Below are 19,607 nucleotides of genomic sequence, written 5' to 3' on the forward strand. Positions count from 1 at the left end.
GTTGTATTTCCAATAAGCTCATGAAAATATACATAAAAATCTATTCTGTAATTTAGCTATTTCTGTTGAGAAGGAATGAAAGCATCTTAACTTGTGGTAGGAATGAACTACATACATATATTAAAAAAAAAAACTGACAGTTTGTCACTGATTTAGTATTCACTACAGACACCTTGTATCTATAAAAAAAGAGTATCTATAAGAAATAACGTTCAAACTTGAATATGGTTTCCAATCATGACCCTTTGTAATTGACTCCCAGATATATTCTAGAGAGTGAAAAAAACACTAACAATTATCAGTGCCATATGTTTCGTTTGGGATTTTAACAGATCATACGTTGGGTACTTTTATCATATATTGTGTATCTGTTGTTATTTATTTTGATATAGAAACTGAAAAATAATTTGATATGAAAGAACGGTGGAATTACGGATCATTCTACTGTAATATATATGCCAAAATGACGTGTAATAACGTTAGTGCACGTAATACTATGTACGTTCGCCCCACGTGAGAATGCGTGGTAACGATTTTTTTTTTTTTTTGCCTTTTTAAGCATGCATTCTAGTCTGTTGTTGATATTTTATTTTATTCCTTAATTTATCATTGATTGATTGTAATTATTGATTTAACGTTTTTCCGGATATCTATTTTATATAGTACTTACGTTTTATCATTTATTGGCATTCTGGATATGCATTGTATTTTAAGACGTAATTTTTGTGGAGTAACTTGTACTTATGTGAATAAATTGGAAAACTGAAGTCATTCTTTCTCTTTTACGTACACATGCTTATATAAATCATAGCAAATTAATCAAACTCATTAGATAGACTTAAATGTCATTGAAGGAGTTAAATTTTCCATGAAGTCACTTTTTCTTGTATTTAGAAGTTTTCAACGACTTATGTTTCGATTCGGTAGGTTCTGACATCTGTGAATGATTCAGTGATTCCGCTGCTGCACTAGCATTTGCTGTTACGTTACAGGCCTCTTCTTGCATTGCTACCTTTTTTTCGTAGATCAAAACTCTTGCAGCCTCTAATAATATTTCATAGAACTCGAGAAAGGAAAGCTGTAACATCAAGTGGATTATTATAATTACCATGAAGTCTTCTTTGTAAGCCTTCACGTTTTTCCAACAATTATTTACCTGTTCAAACCCATCGTACTTACTTCATAATCCATGTTAATGATCATATCAGTTTCTTGATCCTTTATCCCTGGACAGATTTCGGCTATAATTGAAATCATTTTTCGAGCACCAATGTGTCTCAAGGCAAATAGTTCATGAGCTGTAACACATGTATATACCAGTGTGAATGCCTATTCTCACATTCTTGATCACCAGCACCTTACCTAAATCGTCTTCGTAATGTAATACACGTTCGGCAGATTCAGATTGTAGATCAAGCTTTCCTGCTGGGATATAGCTCAGTTTTTCTCCAACAGTAACAGCGTTTATTCCATTGATAACGTATGACGGAATTACAGTCATCTTTGGTCTGGGCCAAGGTAATGGTTTGGGATCGCTGGAACCTATACTAATTTTCATTTTCCATTCATAAATTGGATTCAAAATTATAATCTCTTCATTATATCGAGGAATGATAGAATGTTCTTTGATGGCTTATACTTAAAAAACAAATCACCTTTAGCAATGCATGTGGCTTGGAGAAATTTTTTGGCTGTGTGTGGCGCACCGAGATCACAATATAACTGATAAACGGAATAAATCGGAAACAAATCTCGGTAGACAGTTGACACCTTTCCTATAATAAATTCGAACAATTTACTTTGCTATTTCAGTGATATGAAATGATAGTTATTGACCAAACTGACCAACGTGTTTTCCAGCATTTGGAAAAATATCTTCAATTAGGAGCTTATGTAATCCTCCAGCTAGTCTTCCACGAACAGCTTCTGTTTCTATGTCACCTTCTTTCGTATAAAGATGCCAAGAAAACTCAAGTAGTGCGTGAAGGAATTGATAAAACTCTATCCTTTCAAAAGGGTAATATACCTGGTCGATAAATGCTGATTTGTTGATAGCTGCGTAAGAAAGTGCAAAAATAATATTAACGTCGGAGTTATCATTTATTGAACAAAGAATTATATAAGTGCATTGGACTGACCAATATATCGATCAAACTGTATCAAGCTGATGCCTCTTCCATGGATGTTACAGTCTCTCATGAGCTGCCAGAGCGCAATTTTACCCATTGATAAACGATGCGGAACTCCTTTCTCTGAACAGTATAATTCCGCATACAGCCTATATATTTTACGCAGTCGAAGTATGTGCCTCGCTATACATTTGTGAACCCAGCGTTTCTCATATTGCTCCTCTGTCTGCTCTATCGTGTCGTCTTCCTCTGTGGACTTTTTAGGATGTTTACAAAACTTTGATGATGTACTCGACGTACCATACCGAAAGAAGGAGGATGTCATCTCTGATGACTCGGTAGAGTGGCTCTCTCCCAGATTAACTACAAGTATGTGTAAAAGGAATATACTTTGTTGAGAAACATAATTTTATAGGTAAAGATACAAGAATATTACTGATACTTAAATATTTTATCAATTTTAGCCACATAACATACCCAAAGAATCGTAAAGACAAGTGCACTCAGAGTCACTGCTACACGCGTAACATTTTCCAGAACGAATTGTAATAGAAGACGTGATAGACGAAGAGTGAGCTTCAATTTTTGGTTGCAATAATCTCTGGATGTGAAACCACACAGAAGGACATTGTAGTGGCTCCAGAATGGTCGTTTTCCGGGGCTGTTTGTATTCTATTGAAGGTGGTTTGGGGGTAGACCTACAGCATAATGTAACTGTTGGAAAACCAAGTCCTTCAAGTAAATCAAAAGTATTCAACATAGTAATTTGGAAAGATTTTGTAAACTTCAATACTCGAATAAGTCTTGATTTTTTTTAAGCTCTACTTCGTGATCGCGATCAAACACTGGATTTGTTAAATAAGTTGCACCGGTATCCAGCGATGTTAATATATTGTTGAGAAATAGAGGATCTGCTTCAGTGACACCACCGTTGTTGCCTTGAAAAAAAATTAGAAGTTTGGGTAAATTTATATGGCACACCAGTTCATAATCGACAATGTGTTAACTAACCATTTTCAGTACTTACCGATGATCATACCATACCCGTGTTTTTTATCCATATGCCAGTCACCGGAATACTTTGCACCACCGACTGATTTTAGTTTCAAAACACCTAAATATAAGAAACAATAGAAAATAGTGTAAGGTGCATGTTTTTGCTGACGATACCTTTGCCATGTCTCATTCCATTTAGCCAGTCTCCCATATAGGAATTTTCTTGAGGCCATGAAAGTGACTTATTCAAAAACCCATTCCATACATACTCTCCGTAACTGAATTGTGAAGGAAAGAAATTAAAAAATAATCGCACAGATTTGATTTAGGACACATGAAAGCTCCTCAGTAAATCTCAATACAGACTTTACCCAGTCATCGTCCCATTTTCCCAGTCACCTCGATATACATCCCCATTAGACCAAACCATTGTACCCACTCCATGTCGCTTTCCGTCTTCCCATTGCCCAATGTATCGAGTGCCATTTGCATAAACACGGTAACCAGTTCCTTGTCTTTGATCCATATTCCACTCTCCTTCATAATAGTCATCTTGTTTGTTGTAACGGCAATAGCTGTAATACAACCCATAAATTATAAATTAATGTTACATCAATATATATACAATATTCTAACGGCATGGTCACTTTTAGGGCGTGAACATTTATAAATACAACCTACCCATTTCCGTGTTTACGACCCATATACCACTGACCAGTATAAAAACGTCCATAATCATTTGACACAAAATTTCCAGTACCATGACGATAGCCATTGTGGAATTCTCCTTCGTACCAGCTCTGGTTATTCCATTCGATTCGGCCATTACCTTCAATTAAATTTTGTTCAAATCTTCCCTGTGAATAATGTGAACTGACAATACTTTTTGGAATCCACGAACTCACGTCACCGTTACCACATGTAACTACTGATTTAATAGTACCTTGAAAGTTTCTCCTGACTTCCATCGATATGTACCGTCTCCTTCCATCTGTTTGCAATGTACACGGCCTGTGTATGTATTCTTATTTGGAAATTCCACTTGAACATATTCATCTTGTAGAGTCATCCAATCTACTGAATTGAACCCTTGGCACTTGGATTCCTAAAAAAAACCTATACATGTTTTGTTTCTTGCTATGAATTCGGCCAAAAACTGAATGTTCGGCTTCGATTTCCTCTTATTTTACCTCTTTTATCAAGAAGGAAATAAAATTTGACAAATTTATATTTGCCTGTATATAATACCTTGGCGAGATTTGCTGCCCTGAATTGGGGTAAGTTATCTGCATCAGTCACCTTATGATTCTTGTCAGGCATCATCATCGGAGAGTACCTTCCCGCCACCGTCTGCTTTTGCAAACTAGTTCCATGCCAGCTAATAAAATGTAGCTGAGTTACAGTAATCATAGTTATATAACATTGTCAACTTGCTTCCATTACTTTGTCAGTAAAATTTGGGTGATGTCATTATACAAGAGGTAAACAAATTCATCTTTGGAATTGTAACACCACCGAGCATATGTAAGAATATCTTCTGATGATTTTGACATATTGTCAGATGATGTGGATTTCTTGAATTCTTCGCTCGCCTTTTTGGCAGAGGTAGTTCCTACGTTCTGTGCCTCGTAACTCATATTCCTCATTGCTAATGACTAATCTTGTCTAATGTGTTGCCACTCCCAAAACAAATAAGTGCCATAAAAATCTGAATATTAATTAAACTGAAACAAAAATGATCCATACATGTGGATCAGATTTTCCTATACATTTTCAACACGTCTTATCATCTTTACAATTATAATATGTGAATTTTCTGGAAAATTGTGACTGTGATAATTGTTTTGATAATATATGTGCTGGCACTGAGCTCTCCAGGATTATGCCTAGACGAAATATCGTTAACGTGAGATGATTTAGTGACATAATTGATTCTTCATTTCTAAATTAATCCTACTAATGCTTATACAGAACGAAATAACGATTCACATGAATATGTTCAATTCCAGTCAGTGTTTCCCCTTGACAAGAGAGACGAACAAATAGTGGTTGAATCGCTAGAGATTCCTAGATCAAATGCAGGGAATCCAAAAGTATTGCGTTACGGTTGGTAAGTTGCAAACTGATCATAAATTTTGTATGTAAAGATTTTCTCAAGTCAATCTGTGAACAGGCAATCACTAGTACTAGCAGAGCCACGAGATAACACGGATTTTAAGCCACCCAATGGAAACCTGCATACATCGACATATCGGCGACTGGGTCCGGAGAGTGAAGAAATTGGAATATCTGAGACACATAGAAAACTGGAAGAGATAAATTTGAAAGATGATTATATTACAGTTTATCCACACCGAAGTACTTTGAACATGTTCTCCTTCAGTTTAACAGCTGAGTATGAAATGGCTGTACAACTTAGATTACGCTTGCTAATCAATTTTAACTGCTTCATTCGAATAAATCTATGGAGTTACAAAATCCTATTACACATAGATACCTGGTACAATTGCCCATAATTGAATAAACCATTGAGGCGTCAAGAAATGAATTCCGCCTGTTTCAGTGATGACGAACGAAAGGATGTGCTGGAATCAGCTATGTGTAAACTATATCCGTACAATTATGGCTGTACAGATTATCGAACCACTTCACAGATTGACTATCGTCCTCATTTTCCTATGAAGCCATGGCCAAATCTACCCAAAGATAAGCCGTGGCTTTTTTACAGACGTACATTGCCCTATGCAGATGAAGTTCTAGCTGAGCGTAACTGTAATGAAAAGTTTTATGATCAAGGGATGGAAATGCATAACAAAATTGCCATTATGAAAATGGAACGTTATCGATCTTACGATCCCATTATTGGAAAATTTACCGAACCTTGTAAACTTGCACCACATAAAGCTAAATTTTGAATTATACAAGGATTATTATTTAGCTGAGTAGAAGTAACGCATATATGACTATTGTTACAGGATATTTCATTCTTATACATTACTGAATGTTATAAAAACTCACGAACACTTACAGTGAAAACTATTCAAAAAGCACGTGGACATTCAAGCCTTAAACATGACGATGAACATATACCACAATAAAACCGTCGAACAGAATAACTAGAAAATACACGTATCATTTGCAATACCGATTCTGTGAATGTGTACCCATGTTTTAATCAAGATGGGCAGCAGCGAAACGCCACCAAGTATCCGTAAACCAGCGAGTGCTTTGTGTGTGTGTGCGTATGTGTGTATACATGTAAATATACATGAGTCATACACAGCGAGTAAACTAAATGTTCAAAGTTCCTAAGCTTGTTTTTAACTGAATTACTGCAAAACTGCATTTATAAATACAATGGTTGAGAACGGAATGCTGAATATCTGTCTCTTCTCCATGGTTTCTTCCAATCAGTATCCGATTGTGTATGACGATGTGATAGCAGCTTGAACTTTGTGACATTGACAAATTTGTTATATCAATTTCGGAAACATTTTCCCTGTGAAAAAAAGTAGATTGTATTGATCCATGTATTGAGAACAGATCAATTTTACAATACGGATCGTTGTGTTAGATTGCAATTTTAGACACACGTGTTTGTCATTTCTACTTAGATTCAATTTTAGCTAGGAAGTTTCTTATCAAGATTAATAAATCATTATCACTACAATTTGATGACTGGAATATATATTTTATGCAACCATAATATCACAAACTGTGTATAATTATATGCATTCACAGTAAAATAAGTTATGTACACATATGTATTAAATAAATACGATTTAGAGAGCAGCTATTTCCAATTTGAAATTACATCTTATTTTAACATTCACAATTTTCTAACCGATAAATGAGGGTATCTAGTATGACACGGTTATGTATATACAAAATAAAACTATACAAATCTTGGTCTAGAGTAGATAGATTTTACCATAATGCAATTCATGCTAATATAATTGGTAAATTGGAAGATGAAAATTGGTTGAAATTCAGTATTGCTGTAATTACAGTTACAATAAATTGGACGACAGATATTGTTACAACTCCGAACAAACTATGAAAAATCTAATACTTATATTTACATGTACTCATAGAGCAAAATTTACACGCTTTTGTTATCTTCACATGATTATTCTTCTGAGTAAATCGAGCGTATCAACAAATACTTTGACCGTGTACATAGAAGAAACATGCTAAGACCTAAGTAACGGTATTTAACAAGAGAATTTCTCTTAAATTGTAGTTAAATAAGAGTCCTTGAAGCATAAACTTATTTCGTAAAAATCAGTAACTTATCACAAATTACTTGAATAAACACCTACCTATAAGTTTAAAATTTTTTTTATGATTTGATATTAACAAATTAAACATCAAACTTTGAGAACAGTTGATATGTAGTTCAATATATCAACATTTCTCAGTATTTGCATGTGGTCAACTTTTGGGAACTCCTTGTGATATATTTTTTGTTTTTGCTTATCCTGCCAATGTAAACAGCCCTCCAGACTGCGAGAATTTACAGTCCCATCGCCGTCCCCCAAAACGAGCTTAGGGTAATCATTTAGATCTCCGTATGATAGTCTGGAATATCACATGTGAAATTGAAAATACATTTTCTGCAGTTTTTTTGCGGGAATTCCTAACTCAAAAACAGTCAAGATTCAAATCTCACTTTTCTACTGTTCCCACTTCTGATCCGTGCAAGCAATGAACCGTTACTCCAGGTGCTGTGAACTGAAGCTGATACTTTTCGTTATCTTTACGAAACTCCCAGCCGTTTGGTACATTTATGTCTCTAAAAATATTGAAGAATGATAGATCAAAGAAGTATTTTTCAGTCTTTGAAAAAGAAAAATATCTCACATTAGATACTGCTGCAAATCAGCGAGCGTATAATTTTTAGTAGCTGTTTCAACCAAAACTTCTGTGTCTTTCCAGAATAATTTTGAAGGTAGTAGCCATCCTAGACTGGGGTTTGTGATTTGTTCTTCTCTCAGTACACTTTCACGCAAAAAATAGGTACCCAAATTGTCACCTATAGAGAACAGAGTAACGAAATAAAGAAGCTGTTAAAACAGTTATACTTTCAAGTTTCAGAAAGAAAAAATTATAGTGGCCCATAAACAAGTACCTATTTTAGTCAGCTTTTTTTCATCAAAAAGAGGATTGAGAATACAAATTCTCAGGACAGCCTAGACCACCATTTAGTTTGAGATAAAGTGAACAAATAAAGAACAAAATTTTATTCTCTTTAGAATCATAAGTTGTTGAAATGAACTTTAAGGCTTTAGAATGTGTGTCTTCACATGCACTATATACATAAATCAATTAATTAATATTCATTAGGAGTATTTTAATTACTCAAATGTAGTAACAGGTTTTCCAGATATACTGAAGGTTATGAAACATTCTGTGGCCACTGCAAAAGTTAAGAAATTTATCTCAAGAATATTCTGTTCGTGTTAATTTTGAATGATCAAAAAAATATTAACAGTTTATTCCATAAGTTGTCGTTAAAAGGTCGTAAACAAAAAGAAAAATCGCAAGATCAGAATTAGTAATGGTAACGTAACAAAACATTGACTAATTGATCATTTTGTAGCTTTGGAATGACTTTGAAGCAATTGATTTTTCAGTATGAGCAGTTTTCACTTTATGAAGTAAGGTTACTGAATTTTAGACAGTCCCAAAATTTTGAAATAACGCGTTACCCTAAAAATGCTTTATGTCACTAATGTTACTAACTTCAACTTTGTAAAAAATTATTCGATCACAGAATCGTGAATATTCAATAGTTTTTTCATAGTCATGTTCACATTGTGTGTAATTTCCTGAGATGTGTTGCTGACTAAAGATAAGTAACTGTTTTGAAACATTACTCAGCAAGTATTGAATGTGTATGATAAGTGCGTATGTTTATATTGTGGATAATTATTAACGTCAAGTGTTGTGACAGCTTTTGTCCTTTGTGAGATTAGAAAGCAGACAGAAACTACTGAAAACAATTACTGAAGTTGGCATGCAAAATGATAATTACGATATTATTCTTTGCAGCCTTAAATGAATGAATGAATGAATGAATCAGTTCAACAGTTAATCTCAGTTAGATTTGTTTTACAGCTCAACTTACCGATTGCAAAAACTTTGATAGCTTTGACCGATCCGCCCCATACGCCAGCCAAAGTGATCATAGATTCGATGTACTTATTTTTCCACTTCTGACTTTGTTGTTGGAGGAATATTAAAGTCATTGGACAACCCATGCTGTGAGCAAGCAGAGTTACAGGCTGATTTTTGTTCATTATGTAAGTTTCCTCGACGAGAGTCTTTAGTTTAACAAAGAAATCCTGATTCTCGCCTGAAAAATAACGCAAAAATCATGTGACATATTGAGACACACATATGTGTCGTTATTATTCAGTGCTTAACCACTTTGAAAACCTTAAATTAATTAAACTTACCGGGTCCTTTCCGAAAATCGTAAGGCGCTCCGCGTAATGAAACGTTTCTAATATAGCCTAGATTGTCGACCAGCATATTTCCAATGTCCTTGAAATACGAGCCAGGAAATGCTTTGCTGGGATCAAGGTATTCGACGACAAATGGATCGCCCCAGCCAGGTATTCGAATATCAACTCCTGGCTGATTGTGTGTGGTTCTTGTAACATTATCATAGTTCAGGACCATGTTGTCGATCTAAAAATGTGCCATTACCGATTCATTATCACAGGATTTTAAATTGTTAAATTTTGACAAAATCATACCCAGCATCCTATCGCATATGGCACCAGGAGTTCTAAATTGAGCCAAATATTGAAATAGTCACTCGATGTTTTCTCACAAGCATAATGAATTGTACTTGACTTGTTGAGCTTTGCTTCAACCTGGCTTCCGCCGTCTCCTGGAACTGTGGAAAAATATATTCGCTTCACTTCCAATACACGACTTTGGAAATTGACTGTTCTGTTGAAATCCAAGAACTTACACGACACATAAACAGAGACGGACTGAGAGTAAAAGAAAATACATCAAAATTTACCTCTCAATTGTGTGATACAAAGACTATTTTTACTCGTGGGTATTATTACGTACTCAGTATCACTGGTGATCTTTCTTTGGTTTTTTTTCGCCACCCTGCTTCCCCTTGGATGCAGCAAGAGAACAAAACGATGAATATTACCAATTTAAAGCGCATTTTTCGCAAGCCTGACAATGAGTGATCTATTTCGAGCCCGATATTATTGTCGCACTATATCCGTATTATTTGTCCTGCTTACATCTGCTGTTACGAATGTCCATGGAATAAACACTACTAATAATAATGAAACAACCGTATTTAAATCACGAAGCTCTATTTTTGAGAAGACCTAAGTACTTCGTACTGTACGTGTCGAATGCACACTGTAAATTCACTGAACTTTGAACACGCTGCGCTGGCGAAATGCGAATATTTAGTCAACAGACAATGCGCTAACTCATAGTCATAGAGCACCGACATTGAAGGTTGGACGTAGAGAACCAATGAAATATGGTCAGCTGATGCAGTCGGCCAATCAAATACGTCGACCCGAGATCACGTGATATCTGACAGAAAATCACATGTGCTTTTGTATATCACGAAACCTGCGCATGTGTATCGATATCTTAATTGTTATTGATTGAATAATGATTACAGATTACGATTGGATACGTTGTCGACATGTTATCGATATTTTCTTTTTCAATATCAGCAAAATGTAACCAAACATGCGCAACTATAAATTTTTTGATAAATCAACACGTTCGAGGCTCTACTTTAGCCTACTCATCTTCTGCTGTAACTGATAGCTCCGAAACACATATGACAAACAATTGCGCACACGTGTAGGTTATACCTGAAGCAATATAAATAAGTTCGTTACTGCCAATTGCGAAACATATGTCAGAGGCTGGGGTTTGAGGATTCGAATTATTATTCGTAAACACAAGATGTTGACTCACAAGGACGTCAACAAATCGTTGTTGTTTGCCATTTCCAAACATGGCATGTGTGCGTTAAATACGTCAACCTCGCAGTAACGTAATCATATAAATAATATTCATTTCTGCGTTACGTCTGCCTATAAATTTGTGATGATGTTACGAGTAGATGTGTGCGGCAGCGTAAAATTTGATAGCTTGTTTCAACCTACGTTAAACGGAATGAAATTAAACGATAAACAAAATTTGAAATTTCGCACGACTATATATCTGCGGAGTATGGTCGAATGGAATTAACAAGAATATTGAACCTTATATTTTCCATTATTATACGTATAATACCATTAGTATGTATAAATGGATAACTTCTAGCTCCCTTGATCAAAATTGAACATGGCTTGGTGCGTTGTATCTCGCTTATCGCGGGTATTGCCAGAGGAGGTATTATTCATCACTTTCCTTCGCTGTTTATTCCGTTTATCGTGAATTGCGTGCTTCTCGACCGTAAAATCCTGTTACGATTAATATACATGCAAGTTGCGGTCAGTGCGTTTTACTGATAGCCGGCGTAACGGAGTTTGTTTAATCAATCGCCGGCAAAGATTAGGGTTCTCGGATGGTGCCTTTCTCCAAGTATCACCCACGCGATCCTCTCGTTTATTATGATTGAATCGACGCATGCGTTCTTTCCTCGTAACGTAATTTTTCCTTCGTTATGCATGTCGCGCTTGACAAGTGCGTCCATTCGTTCATGACGTTTACCGACGGATACGCACGCGACTCGTCTGATATTCTTTGACGAGTGAAGTGATTCGGAAATACCGGGAAAATATATAAAAACGTACAACTAACCTACGTTCCGTCTCGTTAAGAGGTTCATTAGGTTATAAAAAACACTGAAAAGTTTATTTAAACAACATGGCTGACGTTAAGCAAGAGCAAAAAACCGAAGACGACGAGAATTACGCTGTCGGTAATAACACTGAGCCAAAAAATATGCAGGAACTCACCGAATATGTACGTAACCTAAAAATATCAACTCTATCGAATCTTTGTTGCTTAGTTCAATATTTCTCTGTCTGAGATTACTCGGATTTTGCAAACGAACAAGTACGAATGTACACAAACAAAGGTATCAAAGATCATAGTAACTCGTTTCTGTATCGCTAATCAATCCTTTGTTGATGTTATTTAGGTACAGGCGCTGCTTCAGCGAATGCAGAACAAATTTCAAACCATGTCAGATCAGATCATCGGACGAAATATCCTTTTATGTACATAGTAGCGTTACTCCGTAACAACAGTTAACCTATTCCATGTGTAAAAAATCCCATGTGTAGTGGTATAATTTTCTTATAACCTCAACATAGGTTAGTCGAAAACCTTTTGTTTCAGGTTTTTCGTAAGCGTAAAGAACAGATGGAAAACTGAGCATTTCTACACAAATTTTAGAACTTGGAATATATGCTGTACTATTTTGCTCATCGCCAGATTTTATTTATTTTCTAATCAATAGGTAAATCTAATTTTTTCAAATTCAAACAGAGTACGTGGATTTTGTGATGACGATATTACATCGACACAACAGCATTTTAAAAGATTCCCAATTCTATACAGATAGTAAATAATTAAAATTTTAAGGGTGTTAGGAAATACCAAAATTTCAGTGGCAACAAACTGTTTATGTCGTTCGGTTCAACGTTGAGTATTATTCCTTAATGAAGATATACTAGATGAAATGGGAAACAGGATAGACGACCTTGAGAAGAATATCGCTGACCTAATGACCCAGGCTGGTGTCGAAGGTCCGGACAAATGAGCTGAAGCTGAAGCTAAGACTACAAGAGTTGAAATGTTAACCAATAATACACCAAACACAATCGTCTTCACTGTATACGCGTGACAACGCAAATTTATTCGTCAAGAGTACAGCTGGCATAGAAAACGATGTTGTATTTTAAACAATATGAATAAACGCACTGTTTTTTTCACTATAATGATACGTAAAACTTACCAAACAAAGATAAAAGCTTATATCACTATTAGCATTTTCATAATTTAACTAAATTACTACAATCAATGTAAAGTACCGTTGAAAAATTATATTCATAGATTCCCTCATGGGATCACAATGCTCAAACAAAAAAAAAATAATAATATTAAGAATACTTTCCAGGCACTTTTATTACAAGCAATTAATTAGGAATAATTAATTAGCTAATTATGAAAGTAAGTATTTCGTACGACGCGAAATTGCATCAATTAAGTGTAAGATATACTGTGGATGACTGACGATGTGAGGGATTTTTGGTAGTTGGGTGCAGCAGGCACTGCTCTTAGGCTTAGGCCACTTTGCCGATTCTGCGATGAATATTCCATTATGTTATCCTAGAATTAGATATCAATATTGTTACTTCGAGTTCATTTACATGGTTTTGTGCCTGTGTCTCACTGATATCTCCTGTATTGATTCCGAGTCTGATTCCTCAGAGCTATGCCCGTATTCCTCGACCCTCGTAGACTCAGAATTTGTGAACCCAGTCTTTAGCGATTCCTAACATAAATCGAATGCAATAATTTGCTTTATGATCGGATCTGACAAACAGCCGAAACAAATCCACAAGAAAAAATATACATGTATAATAATATTTACCAAAGATTCGGTCGGCCGATTGGGACTCGATTTGGAAGTAATCGGGGAGGAAGTAAACCGGCTGGCTAGATTCGTGAGGGAATAGGCTTGCCGGAAAGAAGCCCGTCTGACAGTATCGAGACGTGATACAGACTCCGGGACGCGCATAACTTCTCGAAATTCCTGCAATTTTGATATAAGAAATTGATTACTTAAGTCCGTAATCGGCGTTACGGGAAAATTTGAACCCACTAGAGAATTGATATATTTTTACCCCATTCATATCTCCTCGGGTTACTTGAAAGTCCTGCAAGCCCAGGAGAGGAGAATTATCGTGAATCAAGCGTTAGTCAGATAAATTTATTGCATTATTTAGTACGTTATATAATTATCGAATTATAGCTGTTTCAAATACCTTACTTAATACACAAATTTTCAACGAACTCCAGGCAATGATTGTTTCTTTAGGAAAATATAGTGCAAAAAATAACTTGGCGAACCAATCAGTGAATAATTTGTTTATTTCACATCCGTGGCCGCTACCCCATAGGTAATCCCATAGACAATAATGCTGTTGTTCGTACATACCTCTAAATCCTTTGCTTCGTCGATTTCGGCTACGTCTTGATAAGCCTTGGTAAGAAGTTCCACAGCTTTTGTGTGGAAGCCAAGTTCGACGGTAACAAAATCTAATAAAACCGATTTGACATCGTGTAGTTTCCGCCTTTCAAACGAGTCGATTTGTTCCTCCAATCCTTTAACAACTCTTGATACTTCAACCGTAGCTTTCATTAGCTCAGATTCAGCTTGAGACTGATTAGTATTTTCATTTTTTTTTTTTCATAAGATTAAGGAAATCACGTGGGCGTAATATCGAGTACGTAACAATTAAAAAGTGAGCATATTCGATAGTAAAGAGTAGGATACGATCATTTGTCGATTTCTTGGATTACGTTCCCTAACTTTGTCCAAGTGCTTTCGTCTTGTCAGCTCTTTGTCACGTGCGGCGAAAGTGTTTTTCACATCCTCCCTAGCGTGCTTGCAAATAACAGCATACTGCGATAACGGTGATATCACTTTGCTGTCCAGTCTCTGAACTTCGGCGTCTCTGAAAAATATCCAATTTCGCATAACTTATATGATACAAGTTTCGCTTATTTATCATTCGGTTATTGACTTACATGCTACTTTCGCATTACGAAACTTTTCACACCGATAAATCAATCATACCTGTAATCTCCGATCACCGATAACGTAGTGGCAAAATTTGCCAGGCCATTGCTAAGAGATTGATTAATGTTTTCCGACTCCGCGTAATTTTGGACAACCTTGGCAACCTCGTCATTTTTATCGCGCAATCTTCACGCCCAGAAAATAAATAATACACCGTATGAGGACAAGAGAAAAGATCACTTCGATTACACGATATTTTGTACACTTGACAGATTAAATTTACATCATTATTATATACTTTAAATGCATGGATAAAAACCTTGCAGCCTTCCTTGTGAATGCAGCGAAAATTGTGCACAGTTCGGCGAAGTGTTTTTCAACAGCGGATATGCGTTCTTGAACAAATTTGGCTTCTTGTTCGCTGGTGAAATTGAATAAATGTAATTCTTACCACATGTGATCGTAACAGTGTGTGTGTGTGTGTGTAAAAGGAACGATGGATTAAACGCATCTGTTTTTGGATCGAATACATACCAGATATGATTTTGAGACCTTATTCGTAACATTATTTCTCATAAGAACGATCAAATCCTGGTTATTTCGATTCCTTAACGTTTCTGAATCCTGCACACGTAAACACCGCGCATAAGCACAACGGCCACTGTTTTGTTATAACAGGGTGTCAGTTGCCTAGCTGCACAGGTGATGTTGATTACAGGTGGTGAAATGTGAACTAGCCATGCGCCCCACAGCGAGCCCCCATTACCCGTTTGAATTTTACAACCAAAGAGTTGCGCAATTTAAAGAAATTTCTCATTTCAGTACGTATTATAGGTATTTTTGAAGTGAAGAGAAAATACACAAACATGATACAACACAACCAGGTTTACGTTGGAGTTTAAAATTTATTTTTTTAAAAATTATTCGGTAGAAAACTCTCTTAAAAGCAATAACATTTTACACTTAAAAACTATATTAACGTAATAAAATTTTCGTCATATTTGTGTTACTGATGATAATTATGTACGGGATTTGTAATTATGATTTATATGTATGAATATTTTGTCGATGTATGAATTTGTTATGTACCGTACAAGTGATACGTTTAAATTGTTGTTTTCGCAGCTGAGAATTTGTTCCCCGTGTTTTTACAACAAGATTTTCTTGATTTTCTTGAAGATTTTCTTAATGAAGTGGCGGTTCTCGCCTGGCGTCTCGTACTGGTTTCCGGATCCTCCTGTCAGATCCGAATCGTCGATCGGTGTCGCCGTGACGAAGACGACTGCCAAGATGACAAGGCACAGGATCTGTTCAAGGATGAAACAGTGATTAGAATTTTGAGATAATGGTACTTTTCTTGCGCTCGGCAGATCTTCTTCGCTCAGTTTCTAAGTCACATTTTCGTGAATTTATTGAAATCTAACTGCAAGATTTGAACTGCGAAACTTGAGAGAATAAGTCTTTTTAAGAAAAATGCTTTTGAATCCACTAGGACATTTGTGATCGAACAATAAATTTTGCAGTTCTTTTTTTTTAATTTTACAATAGGAATTCTATTTTTACATTGAAATTAGCGAATTAACGTACCGTTAGAAATTTCATTTTGAAATTTAGGTGTACCCGGAACTAGGCGACTGTAGCGGTAGTGACTCTTTCCACTGAGGAATGGAGATGATCTGATGGTGTCGCTGTCGAACTAGCGGTTTAAATAGTAGAAATATTACAACACTCACCTTAATGTCTACATACATAAATTGAATGCTTTTAGTTGGTTATTTTTAAAGGTAAAGTGTCCACATAGGGTATTTGGGTGCGTATGATATCTACAGGGTTAGAGTGGGGATAGAGAATGGCGTGGAATACTGAAGCGAATATTCCACTTGTTACCCTGCAGCAGATTCGTTTGAGGCGAGCACATCGTTTCGATGTTTGGAGAATATTGTGCAAACGGCAGATATTATAATAAGGCATTTATTTTATATATATATATATATATACACAAAAGATAATTTATTTACAGGCGTAATTTTCACTATTTCCGTCGCCTAGTTCAAAATTGCGCGTCATACAATACTGATATGTTTGAGAGCAACATTCAGCCGTTTGTTATGTGGCATTTCAAATTTGCCAAATTTTTCCCACTCGATTTTGGCAATCTTTTTCGTCTTCAGGATTGCACAACGGCAAACGAATGTCCGTAACCTGTTCCGACAAGAGTTCCTCTTCCTTTTTGCAGAACATCGATTCGTACCGGTTCTCTAACGTCTTGAACAGTTCCGGTCCCGCAATTCCCATGCTCATTCCATCCCCAACACATCACTGAACCGTCTTCTGCGGTAAACAATAACAATTTTGTTTTCTTTCGTGTATTGACCAGGCTCCTTGGGAACTTCTTACTTCTTAAGCTTATTTTTCATTTTTACCTGCGAGAGCAATGTTGTGCTCCGATCCAACAGAGATTTGCACAAACTTGGGCACATTTTTTATAATTTCGGGTAGCCAAGTGGGTTCGGATTCCGCAAGGAATTTATTTCCGCGCCCTAATTGTCCGTAAGTGTTTCTGCCCCAAGCGAAAACTTTTCCATCTATACTTGCGGAAAACATATTACTATGCGAATGTAGTATAACAATTAATTTCTGATTTATTTTTCTTCCTATGTTTGTCTTTCTCTACCGATTCTTTAGAAATTTTTTGTTCGCAGACACATAAGTCAAGTCGTACCCATGTGCGTGTACATAATCTATACTAATGCATCGTACCTACCGTAAAGCACAGCGGTATGCGTCCATCCGGTGAAAATTTTACCATCTAGACCGATGTTTATGTTTTCCAATTTTAGAGGTGTTTCAAGACGCGGATATATCTTCGGATCGAACCCAAGCTGCCCGTGCTTGTTGTCACCCCATGCATACAAATCACCATTTTTCGACAGTGCTATTGTATGGTGTTGGCCGCATGCGACACTTTTTATCCCAGTTAATCCAGGTACTGTAATTTATACATGTATAGTTATGATAAAACATTCATAAAAATATTTTCATAAAAATATATCCATTTGGCAAACTGGATTGAATCTACTTATTGTATTTTTTATCGGAAAAAACCTGTTTCTGGTGTAGAACGATTTGTCTAAATTCCATTATATTCGATAATGTTTAATGAACTACGCTTAGCTACTGATATCTAAAAATGAGATCTCCCAATCGTACTTGTTTGAAAATAAAATTGAATTTATTTGTTCATCCGTCTGGTCACCATTCACAATTTTTTTCTCTCTTTATAAAATTGCTACATACTCTTAAGCCGAACGCTTGAAGAAAGCGTCGCATATTGCATGTTGTAAATAGTTTAGAGTATTCTGTGCAGTCGATGGAGTTGTGCATGAGAAATTTCGGGGAAAATTGACGTCATAATTATATTAAGTATTTTTACATAGATGTTGTTCACCAGTCAAGTATATTGAGTAACAGCGGTGGAGGCGCGTCATAACGGTCATTTCCTTACATAATGAAATTTCTTCACCCTGAGGTGGATGTGTGATTCACCTTGCGTGAAAGTGTCGGTAGCTTTAACGGGTTTCTTTGATTCGCCAATTAGTCCCAATTGGCACTTGTTGCCGTATCCAGCGACGAGTACGTTGCCACTGATGGTTACGAGGGCTGAATGCCGGAGTCCCATTGCGATATTCGCAACCGGATCCAGCGCAGTTTCTTCGAGATGAATTATCGCCGGTTTCTGCACAGGCGTTTTACCAGCGCCCAATTGCCCATAGGCGTTCGATCCCCACGCGTACAAATACCCCCCGTTATCAATAGCCATTGAGCTATCCCAACCGCAGGCAATGTCGACGATTATTGCCTCTTTCAGGGTATCTATTTTTACCAAACTTTCGACATACTTTTGCGCCTCGGTAGCACCGGCCTGTTGCTTGCTGTTCAGTCCACAGGAATAAACCTCCCCCTGCCTATTCAAAATCAGAGAATGTCCCGCCCCGCCGCTCATTTTAGTTATATCAGACGCTCTCAGCCCCCGACCCCGAGGTTCGTTCAAATTTGCCGCCTTAGGGATCAGGCATTGCTCCGATTCTACATCGTGGCCTAGTTGACGGTGGGAGTTTGCACCCTACGGATCACCATCTCCGTTACACGAATGTCATCGTTTCATTTATCATTTATCATTCATTGATTCATTTATTTTCACGCTTTAGTTCTTCGCTATATGTATATTTGTACGATTATATTCGATATATTTTCTGTGATAGAATATGCGGCTCTTACCCACGAGAGAAGATCGAACGTCGTCATTACTTTGATCAACTGATTGTCACGTGCTCCGAAGTATTTGCTTGACAACTTGACATTTTCATTTGATGCAATGAACGGAACCCGTGTTTAGGCTTCCGACTAAACACTTAATTTTATTTCTGATTCTCTACTGTTTAAATCATTTACGACAGGTAAACTGATTGTCTATTTCATTCTAATGCAAACCACGAGTGAAACATACATTTCAGTTTAGTCATCGGTTTGTAGTTCACAGAGCTACAACCTTAACGAAAAACCATGAAATGTCAAATCTTGAATAGGAAATGGGGTGACAGATATTACTAGGATTCAAAAATTGAGATAAGTACCCGTACAGCAAAATTAGCAAGTTATTCTGCCTTGTAGATTTTTGCTTTCGAATTTGTGATCGTTCTGCATTTATATATGCTTAA

General features: G+C 36.3%; 6 protein-coding genes across 10 annotated transcripts in view; 1 reads left to right on the top strand and 5 right to left on the bottom strand.

Moving 5' to 3' along the window:
• Nucleotides 1-565: 565 nt before the first annotated feature.
• Nucleotides 566-4,925, bottom strand: LOC124405910 (radial spoke head 10 homolog B-like). Its single transcript, XM_046881180.1, has 13 exons — nt 4,069-4,925; nt 3,807-3,982; nt 3,497-3,700; nt 3,300-3,403; nt 3,157-3,243; nt 2,999-3,067; nt 2,607-2,939; nt 2,139-2,492; nt 1,846-2,055; nt 1,656-1,775; nt 1,363-1,542; nt 1,180-1,298; nt 566-1,078 (listed from the first exon to the last, which is right to left on the bottom strand). Exons 1-13 carry the CDS (start codon nt 4,192-4,194, stop codon nt 875-877), a joined length of 2,286 nt encoding a protein of 761 aa, XP_046737136.1. The 5' UTR covers nt 4,195-4,925; the 3' UTR covers nt 566-874.
• A 2,112-nt stretch (nt 4,926-7,037) lies between these two features.
• On the bottom strand, nt 7,038-10,615 carry LOC124405069 (phospholipase A2 group XV-like). The gene is made up of 7 exons (XM_046879653.1): nt 10,218-10,615; nt 9,890-10,032; nt 9,587-9,821; nt 9,256-9,483; nt 7,989-8,160; nt 7,798-7,920; nt 7,038-7,706 (listed from the first exon to the last, which is right to left on the bottom strand). Exons 1-7 carry the CDS (start codon nt 10,318-10,320, stop codon nt 7,496-7,498), a joined length of 1,215 nt encoding a protein of 404 aa, XP_046735609.1. The 5' UTR covers nt 10,321-10,615; the 3' UTR covers nt 7,038-7,495.
• Nucleotides 10,616-11,654: 1,039 nt separating this feature from the next.
• On the top strand, nt 11,655-13,073 carry LOC124405852 (heat shock factor-binding protein 1). Its single transcript, XM_046881102.1, has 3 exons — nt 11,655-12,101; nt 12,280-12,346; nt 12,815-13,073. The coding sequence occupies exons 1-3, from the start codon at nt 12,003-12,005 to the stop codon at nt 12,901-12,903; spliced, it is 255 nt and encodes an 84-aa protein (XP_046737058.1). The 5' UTR covers nt 11,655-12,002; the 3' UTR covers nt 12,904-13,073.
• Nucleotides 13,054-15,550, bottom strand: LOC124405848 (protein FAM92A-B). 4 transcript variants are annotated; one of them, XM_046881094.1, is made up of 8 exons: nt 15,424-15,546; nt 15,173-15,310; nt 14,947-15,075; nt 14,644-14,824; nt 14,305-14,529; nt 13,991-14,023; nt 13,738-13,899; nt 13,054-13,638 (listed from the first exon to the last, which is right to left on the bottom strand). In XM_046881094.1, exons 1-8 carry the CDS (start codon nt 15,453-15,455, stop codon nt 13,510-13,512), a joined length of 1,029 nt encoding a protein of 342 aa, XP_046737050.1. In that variant the 5' UTR covers nt 15,456-15,546; the 3' UTR covers nt 13,054-13,509. The 4 variants fall into 4 exon arrangements, with proteins under 4 accessions (XP_046737050.1, XP_046737052.1, XP_046737051.1 ...); XM_046881096.1 differs by having other exon boundaries at nt 15,209-15,310; nt 15,424-15,545; XM_046881095.1 differs by lacking the exon at nt 13,991-14,023.
• Nucleotides 15,551-17,053: 1,503 nt separating this feature from the next.
• Nucleotides 17,054-19,373, bottom strand: LOC124405846 (ultraviolet-B receptor UVR8-like). Of its 2 annotated transcripts, XM_046881090.1 has the most exons (5): nt 19,168-19,373; nt 18,436-19,012; nt 17,654-17,878; nt 17,313-17,474; nt 17,054-17,220 (listed from the first exon to the last, which is right to left on the bottom strand). In XM_046881090.1, the coding sequence occupies exons 1-5, from the start codon at nt 19,192-19,194 to the stop codon at nt 17,057-17,059; spliced, it is 1,155 nt and encodes a 384-aa protein (XP_046737046.1). In that variant the 5' UTR covers nt 19,195-19,373; the 3' UTR covers nt 17,054-17,056. The 2 variants fall into 2 exon arrangements, with proteins under 2 accessions (XP_046737046.1, XP_046737047.1); XM_046881091.1 differs by lacking the exon at nt 17,313-17,474.
• Nucleotides 19,374-19,596: 223 nt separating this feature from the next.
• Nucleotides 19,597-19,607, bottom strand: part of LOC124405842 (neither inactivation nor afterpotential protein C) — a 32,895-nt gene continuing 32,884 nt past the window's right edge. The window contains exon 25 of the mRNA XM_046881077.1: nt 19,597-19,607. The gene's annotated coding sequence lies outside the window, so the exon portion shown is untranslated.

This window comes from Diprion similis, chromosome 4 (genome assembly GCF_021155765.1).
Source record: "Diprion similis isolate iyDipSimi1 chromosome 4, iyDipSimi1.1, whole genome shotgun sequence".
NCBI lineage: Eukaryota > Metazoa > Arthropoda > Insecta > Hymenoptera > Diprionidae > Diprion > Diprion similis.

Excerpts from the sequence above, each read along its gene's own strand:
- LOC124405848 (XM_046881094.1), bottom strand. The coding sequence starts at position 15,455 with ATGTTACGAATAAGGTCTCAAAATCATATCTG. Across the intron at positions 14,530-14,643 it reads CAAGAAATCGACAAATGATC|TCTCAAGCTGAATCTGAGCT; the intron begins GTATCCTACTCT and ends AATACTAATCAG. Across the intron at positions 14,024-14,304 it reads ACGAAGCAAAGGATTTAGAG|GACTTTCAAGTAACCCGAGG; the intron begins GTATGTACGAAC and ends CTGGGCTTGCAG.
- LOC124405852 (XM_046881102.1), top strand. The coding sequence starts at position 12,003 with ATGGCTGACGTTAAGCAAGAGCAAAAAACCGAAGACGACGAGAATTAC. Across the intron at positions 12,102-12,279 it reads TGCAGGAACTCACCGAATAT|GTACAGGCGCTGCTTCAGCG; the intron begins GTACGTAACCTA and ends GATGTTATTTAG. Across the intron at positions 12,347-12,814 it reads AGATCAGATCATCGGACGAA|TAGATGAAATGGGAAACAGG; the intron begins ATATCCTTTTAT and ends ATGAAGATATAC.
- LOC124405069 (XM_046879653.1), bottom strand. The coding sequence starts at position 10,320 with ATGCGCTTTAAATTGGTAATATTCATCGTTTTGTTCTCTTGCTGCATC. Across the intron at positions 10,033-10,217 it reads AAGATCACCAGTGATACTGA|TTCCAGGAGACGGCGGAAGC; the intron begins GTACGTAATAAT and ends ATTTTTCCACAG. Across the intron at positions 9,822-9,889 it reads CATATGCGATAGGATGCTGG|ATCGACAACATGGTCCTGAA; the intron begins GTATGATTTTGT and ends GCACATTTTTAG.
- LOC124405846 (XM_046881090.1), bottom strand. The coding sequence starts at position 19,194 with ATGACGACGTTCGATCTTCTCTCGTGG. Across the intron at positions 17,879-18,435 it reads TACCGACACTTTCACGCAAG|TACCTGGATTAACTGGGATA; the intron begins GTGAATCACACA and ends TATAAATTACAG. Across the intron at positions 17,221-17,312 it reads GCACAACATTGCTCTCGCAG|AAGACGGTTCAGTGATGTGT; the intron begins GTAAAAATGAAA and ends TGTTTACCGCAG.
- LOC124405910 (XM_046881180.1), bottom strand. The coding sequence starts at position 4,194 with ATGACTCTACAAGATGAATATGTTCAAGTGGAATTTCCAAATAAGAAT. Across the intron at positions 2,056-2,138 it reads ACAGTTTGATCGATATATTG|CTATCAACAAATCAGCATTT; the intron begins GTCAGTCCAATG and ends TTTCTTACGCAG. Across the intron at positions 1,299-1,362 it reads ACATTACGAAGACGATTTAG|CTCATGAACTATTTGCCTTG; the intron begins GTAAGGTGCTGG and ends CATGTGTTACAG.